Here is a 19,431-nt window from a genome sequence, read left to right as displayed (position 1 = left end):
TTAAATTTGATTAACTAAAATATTTGTAATTATTTCTATAAAACACAGAGCAAAAGGTCCTTAGTACAATTTTATTTTATACACTGTTCTTATGAGAAAATGAGCCTCAATTTAAGTCATTTTCTCCATTCTGCACATTTCCAGGAGCTAACAGTTGTAAATAAGAAGGGAATCTGTACTATATCTGAAACTCCCTTATTTAATCTGTAGTAATTAATTACACTGAAAATAAATCTTATCTATAATTATCTGTAATAGGACCAAAAAACTGATAAATTCAATCTCTATATACCAGGAAACAGAAATACGTGGAAAAATTAAATACTCTAATCCAGGTTTTGCCATGGTTGAACAATACTAAGGAAGTGGTGCTTTTAAAAGTTCAAAATGCATGGCCAATCTATATACAATAAACTATTTTAACCTTTAAAAAGCTACAAAGCAATTTGTCATGACAATTACTATTATGTAATTCAAATAGAATTTCACTACTTACAGACAAATAAAGTAAATAAATTATGATACATAAAAGAAACCACAGATAAATGATCTATACACTGTATTTGCAAAATATTTATACATTATTATATATTTTGCAAATACATATAAATATTTATACATATATGTATATTGTGTTCTAGTTGCAGAAGAAAAGTAAGTAATCACAATCACATATTCAGTAAATTAAAGGAAGCCATGTGAAAAATTGTGACTTTTTACAAAAAAAAAATATTCAAAAAGGAACCTTTCTCTATTTTTTGGGGGGTGGAGGGTGGGGAGGAGTGCATGGTGGCATTTTACCACTGAACCACCCATGCCAATCCCTACCTTTCACTTCTTTTGTGAGAGATACAAGGAGGGAGCAAGTGCCTGGGAACAAACCAATGCAGGATCAAGGACCTGAAATAACGCGGTGATGGAGAAATGGGAGACAGACTGGCATGGGAAGTTCAGAAATGCCACAAGCATCAAGAAGGGAAGGAAAAAGCCAAGAGTGGTTCTCAACTTTTTGGGTTCTCAGCACATTTGCAAAACACTGGAGTATGCAACTAGGGGACTTTTTCTGAAACTGTGTTGGTGCAAGACTGAGAAAATGTCTATTTTCTATTGTGAATAATGGGGCAGGGCGGTGAGACGGTGTCTCAGTGGCAGAATTCGCGCCTGCCATGCCGGAGACCCGGGTTCAATTTCCGGTGCCTGCCCATGCCAAAAAAAAAAAGGGGGGGGGGGGGAGGGGGTGGTTTACAGTCTCACTTGAAAAGTTTAAAGGTTCATTGGCACCTCTTGCTGAGTGCAAGCTCTGCTCGGTCAGCCTGCTCAACCAGGTCACTCCAAAGCGCTGGGGAACAATTATTGAAAATAATTGTTTACAGCTCGGCACAGACTTTCTATTATGCCCGGGAGGTGGTTTCCCCACATTCCAGCGAACATTTGATCTTTCTTAGGTTCCAGGTTGGAATTAAGTCTCGATCTCTGACTGCAGGAAATTGTATCCCACTCTTACTCACAGCTCTCCTTACACTGCCAGCATAGTATGACTAATGAAGTGTAGCAAAGACAAAAAGGACATTTAGATCACAATTTAGGGCGCAAGATTTGAGGTACCACTGGTAAAAAGCTAAAGGAGGGAAGAGAGGTACAGCTCACTTTATCAAATCTACGGACAGAGGCAGGCCACAACCATCAAGGTCTGCTAAAGGTAAGGGGCAGCTAGAGACCCACATTGCAAAGAGAACTTCATTTGCAGGACAAGAGAGTAATTAGGATACACCGAGGAATTCAAACCAGAACCTAAAGAACAGAAGAGACTGGAGCCCCAGGCATGTTTCTGAGAAAGGAGTTTAGCAACTCGGAAGAAAAAAGGCAAGCCGAATCAGAACTGAAACACAAGATAATAGTTGACCGATACTAAAAGCTGAATTCTTGAATCCTTCCTGCCTCAAACCCAAGTTGATTCCAGAGACTGGTAGGTGGCTGAGCCAGGAGGCAGGACTTAGTCAAGAGCCCCAGGGAAAGAGGTCTGTGAAGGCTGGAATTCAAGCAGAGCCTAAAAGCCTGCTTTAAACCAGTCAGTGAAGATGACTAATAGTGGAAACCAGACTCAAGAAAGCATGAGTCAATAAATAAATAAATAACTCATGAGTCATCCTTAAGGGGAACCAACACTCTGTGTCAATAACTTCTTTGGGAACTTGGGACACATGTGCCTGAACAAATATTAAGGAATTTAATACCTTGCATCAACACTGAATTGCGCCCTCATTCTGGATAGGTTACTTCTCCATTCTCAGAGTTCTTCAGTTACCAAATGAGACCAGTAATCTTGTTCAAAATATATTTACCAGTAAAAAAGCATCAAAAAGAAAAAAGCTGACCTTTTGCAAAAATGTTTTTTTGTTATACTTGAACTCCTCACTCTGAAGGATAGTGTCCAGGAACAGTTGGCTCTGGACTGGTCTCACTCCTTAGTAAACTTGGTGGAAGAAGGCTCAGAATCAGCGTGCAGCTCAGTTCTGCTGTCAGAGCAGGGCAAATAAAATCCAAATTTCTATACAAGAGGACATGAGTTAATTTTCTTCACACACTTCCTTTGCAACTCAAGAAAACACTTGCTAATTTCCTATTACAGGCAAGGTATTGTGTGAACTGCTAAAGAGATTACAAAAATAACTTAGTTACAAATATAACTAAGACCAAAAAAGATTTGACTCTAAAGTTAAAATAGAATTAAAGATTAAGTGTTGTTTAATGTGTTACCTATCAGATGCAGTACTTTCCAAGACTGAATTCAAAATACTTTTCCAGACATTCTTATAGTTAAAATACTACTGGACTATTACTAATACATACATAACATGTATAAATCTCCAAAAATATGATTTGAAAGAAGCCAGGCACAAAAGACTACATTCTATGCAATTCCATTTTATAAGCTTCTAGAACAGGCAAGACCTATTTATGGTAGTACAAGTCATTAAATGCTGATCTGGATTGGGGGCTAGCAAAGGAAACAAGGGTGATGGAAGTGTTTTCTACCTTGTTCTGGATGGCAGTTATACAACTGCCAGAACTTAAACTGAACAATTAACTGTGCATTTTACTGTATGTAAATATACCTTTTAAATGATAACCAAAAATACTACTGGACCAAATTATCATTATTAGGAATAGATGGTTCAGATAAAAGCATGCTACAGGGTAATGGCCTCTTATATTTGATCTCCATGACATTTACTAAGAAAATAATTCCTATTTGGAGGGAATTCGGTGTAATGGATACAGCAATAAGTTTAATAACATAGCCCTATCACCCACTAGATTTCAATCATGTATAAAAAAATCCTAACAGAGAAAAATAAATAATTGGACTTTTTAATAGCAAATGAAACCTGAATCAGAATTTGCATGCTTCTTTCAGTCCTATCAAATGGAAACAAAATGAGTTTGGATTTGCATCTTCCACGTTACCATATTTCCGGAGACCTTTGGCTAGTCACAGGAAAGAAATTCCAGGGAGTGATTCTCTTAGATTGGGATTCTTTCAAGAACAAGCCTCAGGTAAACGAATCAGAATCACCCGTGGGGATTTTCCAACCTCAGGAATTCAGAATTCTGATTCATGCCCTGGGGGCTTGGCTAGGCCTCCCAGCCCAAACCAGCCACTCTGCAGGGAGGGAGGGAGCCACACCCCTGGGTGAGCAGGAGAGGACCAGAGTCTGCCAAGAGTCCAGGAAGTGTCCTCTTTACTAGTTCCCCACCTTGTACCCCCGACCCCCAGTGGAGTATGAGGATCAGATGTAGTCTTCCATCTCTCTTTCCTCCTCCCTTCTCAACTCAGCAGAAACTGTGCAGAATGGCTTGGGCTGGAATGACCAAATTTTGATGCTTTCCAACCCAGTCCTAATATCATATCCAATCTACCAAGGAACAAAGGAGCATAGGACCATACAACAACAGTGCTACTTGCTTATCTTTGCAAGGTGCAATAACACCTGCACAAACCATTAAAAACAAGCTCTTCACAGGGTAGATTCCCCCAGTATAACTAGACTTGTGACCTGAAAACATATGCGGTGTTTTACACGCCTTAATATAATGTATACCTTGCCTCCTGACAGTCCTGTTTTGTGAGAAGATTATAATCTAGGTCTACATCCTTTTGGAGCTATGAAAGTAAGAACTGCATTCGTCAGCCACGTACCAGTTAAGGATCATCCTCTTGAAATGGTTTGGATACAGCGAATTCAGTTTTCAGCTGTGCTATCCTGGTTCAGTTCTCTTTTCACGATCTGTAAATATGCTTTACTGGTATTCTTCATTACCATGTTTGTCTTCCCGGCCAGGCTGCCTGCGCTTCGACGGCAGGGATTGTCTCTGTCTTGTTTATTGCTGAATTCCCTGTGCTTCGCACATAGAAGGCACTGAATAAACATTACTACCTAACACCAGTGGGTTTATGTGCAGGTTTTAAGTTTTGACTTTATCACTTATTAGAATATAAGCTCCACTGAGGATAGGCTGTCCTCTATTCTATTCTGCATCCCCGTGCACATGACCCAAAGGAAGCCTTCAGTACATATTTACTGAATTAAAACAGATTGCGAGATGAGATCCATCCAGTGCTCTGAGCTAAATGAAATCTCTATGCGCATGCATGACTTTTTTAAAGAGCAGTGGACCTGATTTATGAGGTCACTGCTAGCAAATTCCACAGCCAGCTTCCAGAGGAAATTTTTTGCCAAATAAGTAAGTCAAGATTGTGTCTGAACTCTTTAAAACAAGTATCTTGGAGTATAAAACAAGCCACTAGCCACAGTCTGGGCAACTGTAACTCTCAGGAAAACCATGATTATCCCATTGCTCGAAAGCCATTTGCTCTGTTTGCTTACCCTCACACCACGGATGTGAGGCCTGCTTAGAAATCTACACATCTTCTCTATGATTTGTAGGCTGCAATGTTCCTGTTATAGAAACATGTACCCAGTGGGTACTAAATACTACTTTAACTCCAAATGGAGACTGGAAATATGAGACGATCTGCAATCTCCTGGACGGAATACAGGTTGAAACGGAGTAGTCGACAGAACTGCAATTCCAGCGCAATAAACTCAAGGATGGAATCTGGGCTTTGAAAAGTTACTTCCAGAATAATCTTAAACTCTATTTCATTAGTGGATTGAAAACAGGCTTCTTCCCTTCACTTTGCTCTCACCTGCCCAAATATAATCGAAGGTCTGAATTTTTCTCAGGTCTGGATGCTGCCGGAGGGGTCCTCCAACATTTCTTAAGTTCTAACAAGTGGAGATAGGCTGAATCACCCCCAAAGTTCAAGCATGCAAGATAACACCAGGTATTATGCCAGGTATCTTGTATTTTACAGAGTGGATGGAAATTATTTTCATTTTTTATATGATCAAATTTAAAAATAATTTGAACTCTGATGGTAGTGATCTCTGCGTATTCATGTCCGCAGCTTTTAACATTTTGCTCCCTATCATAGTCATCTATTTTAACGTGTTTTAAATGATCTCGAACTTCTCAATAATCTCAAGGAACAGAAAATTTCATATCTTTAGAATATTAAACATTTTAGAATTTTTCCTTTTAAAATAACTGGCTATTCAAATTATAACAAAAAAACCACAAATACAGTTTTATTAAAAGTTCACCTATTAACATGAAGAATGCTATTCCTGAGGCCTCAGTACAAAATACTCTAAGATCTTAAATTTTTACTAGATTAAGAAATGCTCATATTTCTTAGAATTTTTCTTTAGTCTGAGTATTATTTGATTTTCCGTTATAAATCTTTATACTATATTCTCTTACCACCCTCATTAAAATTAAACATTTAAAGTGATTTCTTTTGTGAAATGCATCTACTTGAAAATCCAACTTGAATTACTGAAATAACTTCTATGTCTCCCTTTTTAGTTGTTTTATAATGACAAGGACTATTATGTGTCAGGATGCATCCTTCATATTTTATATATATTAATATCTTAAACCTTACAATAATGCTGGAAGGTATCATTATCCATTTCGTATTATTACACCTACTACATTTTTCTGAGATGGATTCTAAGACTCCACAATGACAAGAACCTGCCCAGGGATTATATTAACCCCTTCAATCAAACCATACAGCTCTTTAATAATCAGTCTCTTTCTTTCATTTACTCATTCAGTCAACAAAGATTTATTTATCGCCTAGTATGTATATGGCACTATGCTGCTGCCTGCAGGTTACAGCTCTCCTCAAGAAGTTCACAATTTAATGGAAAGTCAAAAAGTCACAGTGAGCTATTTAAGTGGAAAGCGTGATCTTGGGAGAAAAGTAAAACCTCTAACACAGTCTGAATTAAGATATAGATTATCCCTTGTATGAATAAAATTACCTCACAATTATGGGGGAGGGCTTTAGTGAATTAGGTACCGCACTAGGCAGTTCTTATAAATTATAAATTACCTCATTCATTTGACACAATTACTCTATGAAGGAGGCACTACTGCTGAGACGTGAAACCAGGCTCAGGAGAGTTATGTTCGCACCAGGTCACACAGCTAGAGAATATCTAGGCCAGGACTTGAACCCATACCCCTACCTGTCTAACCAGGGGTATCCTCCACCTCTGCACAGAACCAGGTTATCTGATCACAATAAAGGAAAAGAGGTAGTATGAAGAAAGCTGAAAGAATGATGGACATTTGGAACACAGTAAAAAGAAGCTGTTGTGGGATAAGTGAAAGTCCCAGAAGCAGCCTGACAGCCAACTTCTTCCTCACCACTGACAGGCTCAATACAACAGGATGCCAGTCCTCAATCACGGCCAAATCAAGGTGAGGCTCCCTATCAGACAGACAGCTGAAACAGTCTTCTAACACTGGAGACATCTGTTCCTCTTAATCTCTAATAGAAGTATTTCTAACCTAATCCAAGTTTTCATCTTCAAATCCAAACCTGGAAAGCGCTCACCTCCACCTGACGCCTACTACCTCCATTCATTCCTAACCAGGGTTCAGGGAGGGGCGGGTCCCCTCAGGAGGAGAAAAGGACAGCCCAGGGCACTCTCTCTTTCTCCCCTCCAGATCCAAGTGGATGTAGATTCCCAAGCCATCCCCTTGGCCCTCAGACAGTGGGTGTTGGGTACACCATGATAGCAGGGGTCTGAGAAGGTCCTCTCTCAAGAAAGGCAAGATTAATTTCCAATTATAAAAGGCATTTAGAAAAGTGAGGGGCCAAAGCAGATACTATCTGCATACACGATGGTCAAAACCTGGAAAGACAGAAAGGGAAGGATGAAAGAAATCAAACAGGTTTTTGACCTTTGCTCAACGACCCCACCCCTTCCCTGTCTCCTGACTGCCCTCTTTCATATTTCCCCATTTCCAGTCATAACTATGGAATCATGCAGAACCCTGACCACGGAGAATCTCATCATCAATCTTCCCCTCCTCTATTGTCCTGTGGTGTTCAAAAGACTCGCTTTGTAATAAAGCTTTTCACTTCCTGCTTCAACATCTCCTTCCTCCCTTCTTGTGTGTACAACTCTCAGCGGATCTATTGGAGCATACACACTTTGGTTTGAACTGCCCAAGAGCAAAGGTCTTGGGAGGATGGGAGAAACCACAGGAAAATCCCTTGACCCAAGAGTCATTGATGGATCTGCAATCCTACGCTCATGAATCATTTTGAGGAGCCTACTATGTCTATGTGTTAGCCTTTATGACCTTTAGCTAGGAATCCCTGAAAGAGATTTTCCCTGAAACAGGTTTCTTAGAATTTAGAGAATACTGCTCTTCTGCCCAGATGTCTGTGAGAGCCCAGGGAATAAAAAAACACCACTCGTACACAATAATTATTTCTTCCCAGAAACCATATGCTCGTCCTCAACTCCTCCATCTTTAAATATATGTGTCCATCACTGCCATGATCATCCTTAACCTGACACTTATTGAGTAGCTCCTGGCTGCAAGGATAATGTTCTACAAAGCAGCACGAAACAGACAGCCACGCCTGGGGGTGGAGATGGCAGAGGTTAACAGCAGCAGTTCTCATGTCTCCTTTAAAGAAAAGACTTGAAGATGACAATATTCTAACAACCTCCATGGCCTGTCTACTGAGTGAAAGACTCAGTGCTTAGCACTGAACGTACTGTCTGACATCCTCCAGCAACCCCACAAAACTGAAGAAACAGGCTCAAAGAGGGCAGGAAACGTCCCTCAGGTGACACAATTGCAGGGGACTGAGCAGACCACCAGCTCAGGTCATCTGGATGCAAAACTGTTCCTCTTTCCTGGGATACAGCTCGCATCAACAGCAGCTAAATACCCTTTACTGCTCATCTTTCTTTCTTTTACTATATATATATTTTTGTTCTCTTTAGGGATTTATTTTCCCTCCAATTAAACCAAGCTCTCTCCTTAAAATCTAGTCTTCTTTCTTTCTAAGCAGCATCTAAGAGCAAGTAACATTTTACCCTGTTTCTTTACTATTCATATCACTTAGAAAAGAACGGTTTTGCTGTTGTTTCAAAAAAGATTATCTTATCTTTTGTACAAATTAAGGATTAAGGGGTTGTTTAGTAAGTAACACCAGAAGAACACAAGATGAAACAATAAATGAATGCAATTACTTCAAATCAATAAAATGAAAAGTACGTTCAAGCGTCTGTTTGAGTTTTACATGGGGGAGGGTGCTATATTAGTTTCATTTATAATTCAGTGAGGAATAATTGTCTTTAAACTTGGCATGAATCAGGAACCTGGACAATCCTGCTTAAGATTGTGCCTATATGATATCAAAACATCTGTATGACACAGAAAAATTTAGCCATAATTTTCCCTTCGTAAAAGCCAAAGATTATTTTTCAAACATCGAGATAAACTATCTGAAGGAACTATGAAAAACTCAATTATTCAAACACAATCTTATATGAAACAAGCTTTATACACAAGCCTGTAATGTGCATAATTGTACTTTGTGAAAGTACATGTATTTTATATGACTTTGACCAGGTCAAAGTTAAGATTAAAATTATAGAAAATAGAATTTTAAAGACCAATGCCCTTTTTTTTCCATTTCATATCAAATTTTGGTTTTTTTTAAAATATCTTTTAAGGATAAAGTCTGTAGTTTATTTAAGATTTTGAAATGCAATAAAAAAATTCCAATCACTCATCTAACTGAAAAAGAAATTGTTGTTACTAGAATTAATAAACACTCTGGTTTGTAAAGTGTAATGAGCAGTATTCACTAAAAAGTAATTCAAGGTAAAAATAAGCAATTAAAATGCCCATTTCTTTAGTTTCTCTAGAAATTGTTTAATTATCTCAATCTATCAAGATTCTAGAAAGAGAAGGATTAAACCAGGTTTTATTGCTCCAAACATACCCCAATTCCCTTATATTGCCCAAAATTAAAACTGTCAATTATGAGATGATTATGATACAACCACTGCAAATCTAAAAGTCTAAATTTTTTAAGAAATCAAAAATACCAAACAGATTCTTAGTACTCTATGTTAAGTGAAGTATATATGTAAAGTAAAATACAAATAAGCTTTAAAACCTGGAATATATATTTTTTGCAAGTATTACATTCTTGGGAATGTAAGCTACAGAATTTTTTTTTCTAAAACTTCAAAACCTTGATACCTGCACATGAAAAATCATAAATAATATCTAGATAAACTGTACAAAGAAACTGACACAGATATGCATACTTCTATAGAAAAGTAAATGCTTCAATAATTGTGTATTTTGGCAAAAGTTTTCAAAGTATGCAAATTTTTAAGTATTAGGCTTTTAAATAATGAATCAGACTATTAGATTTTTATTTTTATTTTTATTTTTTCCTTAAAAAAAACATATCAGGGCGGTGCAATGGTGGCTCAGCAGGCATAATTCTTGCCTGCCATGCTGGAGAACTGGGTTTGATTCCCAGAGCCTGCCCATGTAGAAAAAAACAAAATGCACATCAATAAAATGCAAAATGAAAATCAAAGGTATATGGCACATCATTCTTTTTAGTAAGCTAAAAACAATGGGATGTTTAGTAAGCTCGTTCTTTTTAAAAGGTGGTTTCTTGATTTCTCCCTTACCCCCAAAGGACACACTAATTTATTTAAGCATAGTCTCTTGACATTTAAACTTTTAAGTTCACTGTTGGTAAAATATACTCAGATTTCCTGGTGAAGTGCAATGACTATGCTGAAAAACTTACAAACAATATTAGTAAATTTCACACATTTACTAATCTCCTAAGAATGTACAATAGTATCAATCAGGAAACAATTGTACAAAGTCTTTTTTTTTATATAACTTGGTATAGGTAGAACAGCCAGTTTCTGATCTAAAATAAGTAATGCATTATTTCTATAAAGGTAACAACATGTAAGGCAGTTCAAACAATGCTGAAAAACCAAACAAAATACAATTATTGAATATCTTGCTATTCATATCAGCTCAACTTGTTAAAACACATTGCTCTTAAACCTGTACAGTACTCCACTTTCCACAGAATATCCCCACTCTTGAATAATCTGTTCTAAAGTGCCAGTATTATTTACACATTTTTTTTAGCCAAATGTCTGGCCAATTATTTAGATAACATCAGGTGAAGATGTCATCTGAGTTCTATTATCATTGACATTCACCAAAGGAAATTCTAGAAACTCCGCACTTGTCTCCTGTCCCCAAAAGTTCACCTGTCCATTGGCAGTGCTAAACTCAGTAGCTATCCAGCTATCAAGTCTTTGAACTTTTACTATTTCCCACATTATTTTAAAATACAATGTCCTATAATGAAAGCATTAAATATAAAAGCAAACTCTGTAGTTCACAAAATAATATATTTTCTTTCACATTTTTTTTTGGCTGCTGAATTCAACTTTATTACAGTGGATTCTTTCAATCAGTATTCAGACACACAGCCAGGGCAGTAATACCAAGGCAGAGACAGTTGCCCATTAACCCTTCAACTTGTCTTCTATACACAAGTTCCATTTGGTATGTTTCAGATGAATAGCATCCAAATGGTTCTTTGGTGCATGTCCAAAATATTCTATTGTTGACATATTCATCTAGTATTTTTCAAATTGACTGCTTCCTGGGAAGGATGTTAATTAATTTTAGTTGCAGTATGAAACAGCAAAATGAACTAAAACACATACAAAAACATTACATCAGACAATTATTTGATTGCATTAAATTTCCACAAAATCAATCAGTCAAGAAATACATTTGCTTCATTGAATATAATTGGAAATGATGTTTTCCTGTTCTAAAACAAGACATTTTTGCACAGATTCAGTCCTGACTGCTTTGTACCACAAACAAATCAGGCAGCTTAAATTATATATGGCAAGCAAACCTTCCACTGAAATCTAAAAAACAGCCCTTTAGCAAATATTTGTTAAGTCACTACTAACTTGCAGACATTATGATGTGCTGTGGGGTACAAAGCTTCTCCCTCCAAAACTATAAGCTTTTGTTAAAATGTAATGAATCAGCTATAATACAAAATACAAACCAGTAAATACAACAGAAGAAAACCTAAAAGATTACCTAACAGAGCAGAAACTTTCATCAAAATAAAACCATTTTAATCTAATTTGCTACAAATACCACTGTGAAAGTTCAGTACCATCTTCTAATTTAAAGCTAGATTATAGGATTCTTAACACTACATTATAATGTCCCCTCAAGAATGTCAGAATTTAAATAGTTTTTCTGTTGAAGAGCTTTGTAGGAGCTTTTGGTCTAAAATTCTTGGTCTATAAAAGGAAAAACAATAATAAATGTAGAGCAATCAACATACATGATTGCTGCAACCCCTTGAGAAAACAGAAAGTGGTGTACGTATAGCTGTTTCACTCCTTTAGAGCTATGTTTGTGTCAAATCTAAAGAACAATGAGTTTTCTAAGAGGAGACTGGGGAACCTTTTGGAAGGCAATTATTTGAGAGTTAGACCTAGATGATAAACTGTGACTGTGGATTTGAAATTGAAAATAACAGAAAGATTTACAAAAAAGTGTGAAGCCGTTAAAATAAAGGCTTTAAGGATAGTTTGCTCTGTTTTGTTTTTTTAACAGTCTTCCCCTGGTAGAGAATATAATGCTGATGATATGCATGCCATCGTGAATAAGACAAGGGTAGCAGCAGCACTTGTTTCCTGAGAAATCATAGCACATTAAAGAGAACCCAAACGCTGTTACCCCGGCCCCACTCCCTCACCTGCTGCCTCAGGCCTCCAAGGCTGACTCAGCACCATCTCTACAGCACTGTCCTGGCTTTTTCCCAAGCAACTTATGTGCTTTCTCCTTCATGCCTCACAAACCTGGGACATATCTTGATTACAGCATTAATCACAGATTACTGCAATTATCTGTTCACCCTCCTGTCTTCCTTCTAGATGGTAAGCTTCAGGGACCCCAGAACTAGCACAGTGCCTACTCTGCTAGAACAGTTTTAGAACAAATGACTGAGGGAATCTCAAAGTACCATAGGAATTGAGAATGTTACAAGGGCTACAAGACCAACTAAGCATTATGTTAATCAAATTATTTCAAAAGAGTAATTAATTCTTTCAACAATTATTTGGCAGTTTCCTATGATATGCAGGCACTCTACTCTAGGCACTAGGGAAACAGCTTAGAACAAAATCACAAGGGCACCTGCCTTCAGGGAGCTTCCACTTAAGAGGAGAGTGACGAAGAAGCACATAATTAAATAGATATATCTGGAATGTCTACAACATATGGGATATTTTGTTTTCTCCACAGAGGATCCAAATGGCATAGTCTCAGTCCCCAATAAATTTACAATCTATTCATGGGGATAATAAACATGAAGGTAATGTAAAAAGACAAAATACACGATGAATGCTAATCATGTAGAATAGAAAAATAAGGTGTGCTGGTTTGAAAGGATGTATGTCCCCTAGAAAAGACATGTTTTAATCTAAATCCCATTTCCTAAAGGCAGAATAATCCCTATTCAATACTGTGTGTTTGAAAATTTATCAGATCATCTCCCAGGAGATGTGATTTTATCAAGAGTGGTTGTTAAACTGGATTAGGTGACATGTCTCCACCCATTTGGGTGGGTCTTGATAAGTTTCTGGAGTCCTATAAAAGAGGAAACATTTTGGACAATGAATAAGAGATTCAGAGAGAACAGAGCAGAATAACACAGCCACAAGAAGCAGAGTCTACCAGCCAGCGACCCCTGGAGATGAAGAAGGAAAATGTCTCCTGGGGAGTTTCATGAAACAGGAAGTCAGGAGAAGAAGCTAGCAGATGATGCTGTGTTCACCATGTGCCCTTCCAGATGAGAAGGGAACTCTGACTGTGTTCACCATGTGCCTTCTCACTTGAGAGAGAAACCTTGAACTTCATCAGCCTTCTTGAATCAAGGTATCTTTCCCTGGATGCCTTAGATTGAACATTTCTATAGACTTGTTGTAATTGGGACATTTTCTCAGCCTTAGAACTGTAAACGAGCAACTTACTCAAGTCCCCTTTTTAAAAGCCATTCTGTTCCTGGTATATTGCATTCTGGCAGCTAGCAAACTAGAACATAAGGGCTGGGAGAATTCACCGATGGGCCCTTTGTGCTAGGAGGACCAGTTAGCATCTGCCTAGGTTTGTCATGGGCTTGGAAGAAGGGGAAGTCAGTGAAAAAAAAGAGGAGGTAAGCAGGGCATTACACAGATAGGGAATGGTCTGAACCAAAGCAGAGGGGAAAATTAAGACTTGTAAGAATCAAAGATTCTCCCATCCTGCATACCTACTCTCCTTCTCAGTTTATGCCTCTATATTTCCTCCACTCACTGAGCTCAAATCAGAATTATCCTGAGCTCCTCTCTGTGGCCTTACAGACACCGCCTCTTTCATGAGCTCTCAGACCCTCTGCTCTCCACAGCCATGGCCACTGCAAGCAGTCAGGCTCCTGTCATTTCTGAATCCAACTCCTGCATTCAGCTCTCCCATCTCTTCTCTCCAATCTGTTCTCCACACAGTGGCAAAGAAATATTTCCCAAAGCAAATCTGATCTTAGATCTTCTCACTCCTTTCCTTAAAATCTTTCAGGCACTGCAAATCACAGGGTAAAATCCAAAATCCCTAACATGCATGGAAGATTCTTCATTCCCTGACTTACCAGCCTGCCCAGCCTTGTGACTGCAACCATGGGAACTGCCCGGAGCTCCCTGACTCTCCTGCTCTCGCTGCCACTGCCGCTGCCTGGCCTTCCATACCTGGCCCAACAGCTGCTTCAGTGACGTTCCCTCCCACTCTCCTCCCCAGGTTTACATGTCATTATTGAAATAGCACTCCTTACAAATCCAAGAAACCCTCCTCCTCAAAATCAGGGGGTGTGGCTTACTCTTTTTTTTTCAGTCTTCCTGAGCCTAACCCTGCACCTGGTCCAGAAAGCACGCCTAATTAATATTGATGAAGCAAGACTGGGCCTAGGCCCAGGACTGCAGGTAATCAAACAAGAAGTAGTGAGGGAATGGAAGTGGTATGGGGAGATAAATCTATCTAAAAGTGTGATCGTGAAAAGGCAGCCAATTAAGACATTTGCAAGAGTCAGCTACAATATTATCTCTCAGCGGTGAGATGGACCAAGCAAAGCCTCTGTCCACTCCTCCACTGACACACTGTTAGCTGTGGAGATCAAAGAGCGAACTATCCCATAAATAGACTGGAAACCCCCAAACAAACCAACCAATAAAAACCTGTTTTGCCTGAATTATCTGGCTAGTTCCTGATAGCTCCCTTCTTTTCTGGACTCACTTTTCCTCCCTCAACAGAGTTTGAAACACAGAGAAGACAGAAAAGACCATACTATCATAGCTTCTATGGCTGCAGAAGATGTTCCTATTACTTTCTATCATTGAGAAGAGTTGATGAATTCAACTCACTGATAATGGAGGGCAGGGAGGCTTGAATGCAAAGCAGCCAAGGAATCTCTTCTGCACACCAGGTAGGGAGCACAGAGAACATGCTTCCCAGGGCTCAAGGGGACACATGAGCTCCACCAGGGCAACAAGGGGTGCCAGCCGTGCATTTCCTGCCACTACTGTCTAGGTGTAACCTCATGGTTGGTTGTCAGATTTAGAAAATGAGTGTAATTTTGGAAAAAATGCTCTCATGCTAACAGGGTGCCTCTCACTAGCAAATCTTTGGGGATGGTTTCTAGTGGCCATGAGTTAGACAACAAGGAAAAGACACCCATGGTGAAATTTACCATTTTTAATTCTCTTCATCAGTAAATTCCAAACAAGGATGAAACCCGACACAAAGTATGGAATACTGCTTCAAAAGCAAGGAGGAGCCCATTGCTAAAAAGTTTCTAAGTCTGCCTACCAGAGGGCACCTTTCCACATATTTATATAAAACATTTCTAAGCATAACCTGTGACCACATCTAGTTAGAAAAGCTTCTGTGTCTTGTAACTACAGCCAGTGATCATGGCAGATGTTCTGTCCAGGAACTTGTTTCAAAATAACTCTCCTGTGTTGAATTATAAAGTTACTATATAAAGAAATCTCATAGAAATCTTCGGTTTCTGAGTGCATTTTAAATTATCATGTAACTATAGGTAGTGACAATCAAATACCAGGATAGATATGTCAGTCCATAGCTATTAACATAGCCCTGCATTGCAAAATCTAGGCAAAGGTTAAAATTATAATCTTCATTGCACCATAGTCTCCTCTCCCACAGTTGGAAATTATAACTACTTTGAAAAAGGCTATGCACCATTTTCAGCTCATTTCTGGTAACCTTTAAAGAGATGTATTGCTTTACAATGACAAACTTTCCAATGGCTCGGGAAAACATTTTTCTTGATAGACAATCTTTGTAACCCACATTAAATTCATTAAAAAAATAATAACTAAGATCCATATTAGATATTTGTTGCTTGACAAAACAGGTTGATTTGAAGAGGGGGAGAGGTAGAAGTATTTAACCTTTTATTAAATGTATTGACACTTGTCTCCCTTGTTAGAACCAGCACTAATTACATCTGTAAAAAGAGCTTACTGACACACACTTAAGATAAATTATGATGTCTCATCAGGTAAGCACAGGTCAGAACAAACTAGTTTTCATTCTAAACTGAGATCTATTGATGGCACAGCAAGCTCTGAGCCTCTTGCTTACTTCAGTTGCTGTTTGGGTTTTGAAGCATTTTTATTTACAAGAGTACTCAATATATACAACCACACCTCACTAAAATGGGAAAGAATATTTTCCTATGAAACAAACTATGCCAGTTTTTTAATAACTTTTTAAAGTGTGCTGTTATGATTTACATTTGTATGTAATCATCACTCACTACTAAGTCCTGGTAAATAATAGCATAATGCATTATCTGATTTACTAAATCCTGGTAAATAGTAGCATAATACATTATTCCTGACATTATCTGATAGCCACAGTGTGGCTGAAAGTGTGTTAGTCAGCAACAGTTTTGCAAGTCAGAAAACCTGGGTTTGAATCCTACCAGCAGTGAGACTAAGCAGATAAACCTGTGAGCTTCAGTGTTCCCTCCTTATCAGGAGCTGTACTAGTCTTTGCTCTCTCCACAGTGACAGACATCTAATAAATTGTTCGCAAATGAAAGGTAATGCTAAACCCTAGAATGTAATCTCCTCTATTCAATTAGTCTCTGTTCAATAAGGAAGTTACCAAATTCTTTGGATTTAAACGAGTGCCTAAAATGTGAAAGGAAAAAAAGCCACACCCAACTCCTAAAATTAAGTTACTTTTAAGGTTATCAGAGAAGAATAGGGCTTTATGATTTGAGCAGCTGTTACGTTTTAAAACCAATCTGGCTTACAGGAGAATGATTGAGAGTCTGCTAAACAGACAAGACATGGTAATTTAATTGCCAGTCTTCTAAAGAGATACAATGTCATCATTCCCCGACAGACTTCTCTTTAGCTTTGCTCCCAGCTCCAATTCCTTTTCCCTTTTTCAACTCCTCCCATCCCTTTTGTTTGTTTAAACAGCTCTCCCTCCATTCCATCAGCCACTTTAATGCCTTTTTAAACTTAAGCCCAAGGCATCCAAAGCTTGCTCCCCACACTCCAAAGCCCCTCTGGAAGTGTCGACTCCGAGTCCACCCCAGGGTCAGTGGTCCATCACGCCCGGGCGCTTCCCCTCCAACCACCGATGGAAAAAGGATCCCGATCTTCGCGCGTCAGTTCCCCGGGGCCGCCCAGCCCAGTCCCAACCTCCCTCCTGAAACTGTCCTCTCGCTTTCACTTTACGGAAGATTCAGGTGGGTCACACCCTGCTGTTCAAATCCAGGCCCGCTCCCCGAACCCCGCCTTCCAGGCTCGCTGCCTGGACCGGAGCTCTCCCGGATCCCCAGCGCTCGTTCGAGACGGAGGAAATGACCCAAAAGTTGTTGCTTCTGAGTCAGGACTTCCGCACGCGGAGGCGTCCGCGTATCTAATGTGACTGTGCAGGGGCTGCGCTCCTCGCCCATCCGGCAACTGTTATCTGGGGTCCCCGCGTCCCCCGCGCCCCGGGGGGTGCCATCCGCCGTCCAGCCGCGAGGGAGACTGAGTCCGGGAGCTGCCCGGGCGGGTCCAATCTCGCCCCCGCAGGCCGGAGCCAGCTGCCTTCCCCACCTCCCTCTCCCGGCGCCCGCGCTCCCCTCCGGCAGGCGGAGGGTCCCCCGCAACCTCTGCTCCTCCCCGCGGAGCACAGCGCCCACGCGCAGCCCCAGAACTTCGAGCGTCGGCTCAGGCTTTCGGCTGGGAACGCGGGGATCCGCGCCGACCCACCCCGTCGAGCCCCTCTCTTACCGATATCCCCATCCTCGTCGTCCTCCTCCTCCTCCATTTCTAAGAGAGTGTCCCTGGTCATCATTTGCGCAGCCCCCAAGAAGACGGCTCCGGACTTGGTGCGAGTTGGGAGGCTCCGGGGATCGGGAATGAAGACGCACGGGGGCCGCGGGGACGCGACTGGCTCCCGGCTCAGGGGCCGCAGTGCCCAGCCCGCCCTCGGGGAAGCCGAGCAGAGGCGGCCGCTGACTCGAGCACTGCGCCAAAGGCAACCACTCGCCAGCCGAGCGGGGCCCGGCGACTGAGCATGCCCAGTGAGAGACGAGGAACGCTGCGGAATGACTGAACTTCCCCCGGTTTTATTAGGCGCTCAGAAGGAAGTCGGGAGGAGACGGGGAGTTAGCGTTTGCGTTCTGCGGCCGAGTGAGCTCGCAAAGAGGGAGGGCAGAGAACGCACCAGGGGCAAGCTGCCCCACACGCGGCAGCTTTCGGTTTTAAGGTCATATATGGACACACGTTGAGGCTCGCTTTACAGTTATTACTGCAGAATGGGGAAAATACGCTGCTGCAGGTCGGATGAAGAACCCTGAAGGCGAGCACGTTTGAACGGTGTACAAAGGCGACGTGGAACTAATGGAGTATCTTAAAGCATCAATTAATTATCCTGACCTCAAAGCGGGGAAAAGTGTGCTTTGGAGTGGGGGGGTGTGGGGGGAGAATGACACTACAGAAAAAAAAAGATTCAAAACTGGTAGATAATAAATAACGGAAGAAGAAGATAGACATCTCCTAAAGAACCATGATCCCATTTCCGCATGCAGAGGTTTAAGAGGTAGGAGACGCGCCCCTACCCCGCCCTCGCAGGCACACGCAAAGGGAGTGATCACAGTGATAACAGGTGTGCAGTCCAGTCCACGTCAAAGAGGTAAAAGAAGCCAATGACGTCCACTATGGTTAAATGTACACACTACTCTACAGTAGTGTGGAAAACATAACCAGAGGAAATTAAGGCAGAGTAAAAAAATGTATTCCTGGGGACCAAAGGGAGTTAATATGATAATCTCAAAAGGATTTATACTTTCAAGGTACATGGGGTAGTTTAAACTGCAGATTCCTTGGATTGTGTGTCTGCAAGGCTCTTTTCAAACAAGGTGGTAAAAATCAGATGAGTTAATTTGGACTTCTCAAAGTCAGGTGTGTGTTTGCAATATTGTTCTATTTCAGCTTTTGTCTCCGCAACCCTTCTCAAGGAAACGTTTTATATTTTTCCCCTGAAGTACCAGGTTTATTACAATAAAGCTAAATCTAATGTGCATTTTGTTCCCCCATATATTTGTTTTAATGTTGTCATGTGGAAAATAAAGCAGTTCAATCTCAAGTGGGAAAATAGGCCTGAATACACATTAAAAGGCATGAGAAGATTGTTTCTAAGAAGATATTCAGGAAACATTATACTTGCTTCTTAAGGTACTATTTTAAATGAAGTCAATTATTTTTAACATAAGAAGAATGCACTGCAATATCCTTAAGACAGAAAAAAAAGAGAGAGAGAATTAAAAAAATGATGAGGACAAGAGTTTTCTTTCTCCAGAGTTTGCAGAACCTACTTGAGTAGAAATTC

General features: G+C 40.1%; 1 protein-coding gene across 2 annotated transcripts in view; it reads right to left on the bottom strand.

Annotated features, from left to right (window-relative positions):
* Window positions 1-18,226, bottom strand: part of ANO6 (anoctamin 6) — a 260,323-nt gene extending 242,097 nt beyond the window's left edge. Inside the window, exon 1 of one of the 2 annotated variants that reach the window (XM_077170647.1) lies at window positions 17,832-18,226. In XM_077170647.1, the coding sequence (XP_077026762.1) occupies window positions 17,832-17,895 (64 nt within the window). In that variant the 5' untranslated portion in view covers window positions 17,896-18,226. The remainder of the gene's footprint in view (window positions 1-17,831) is intronic. The other variant, XM_077170648.1, reaches the window with a different exon arrangement.
* Window positions 18,227-19,431: the final 1,205 nt, after the last annotated feature.

The sequence above is a fragment of the Tamandua tetradactyla genome, chromosome 7, assembly GCF_023851605.1.
Source record: "Tamandua tetradactyla isolate mTamTet1 chromosome 7, mTamTet1.pri, whole genome shotgun sequence".
Classification (NCBI taxonomy): domain Eukaryota; kingdom Metazoa; phylum Chordata; class Mammalia; order Pilosa; family Myrmecophagidae; genus Tamandua; species Tamandua tetradactyla.
The sequence above is the reverse complement of the archived record's forward strand: the minus strand, read 5'-3'. Positions and strand labels throughout refer to the sequence as shown.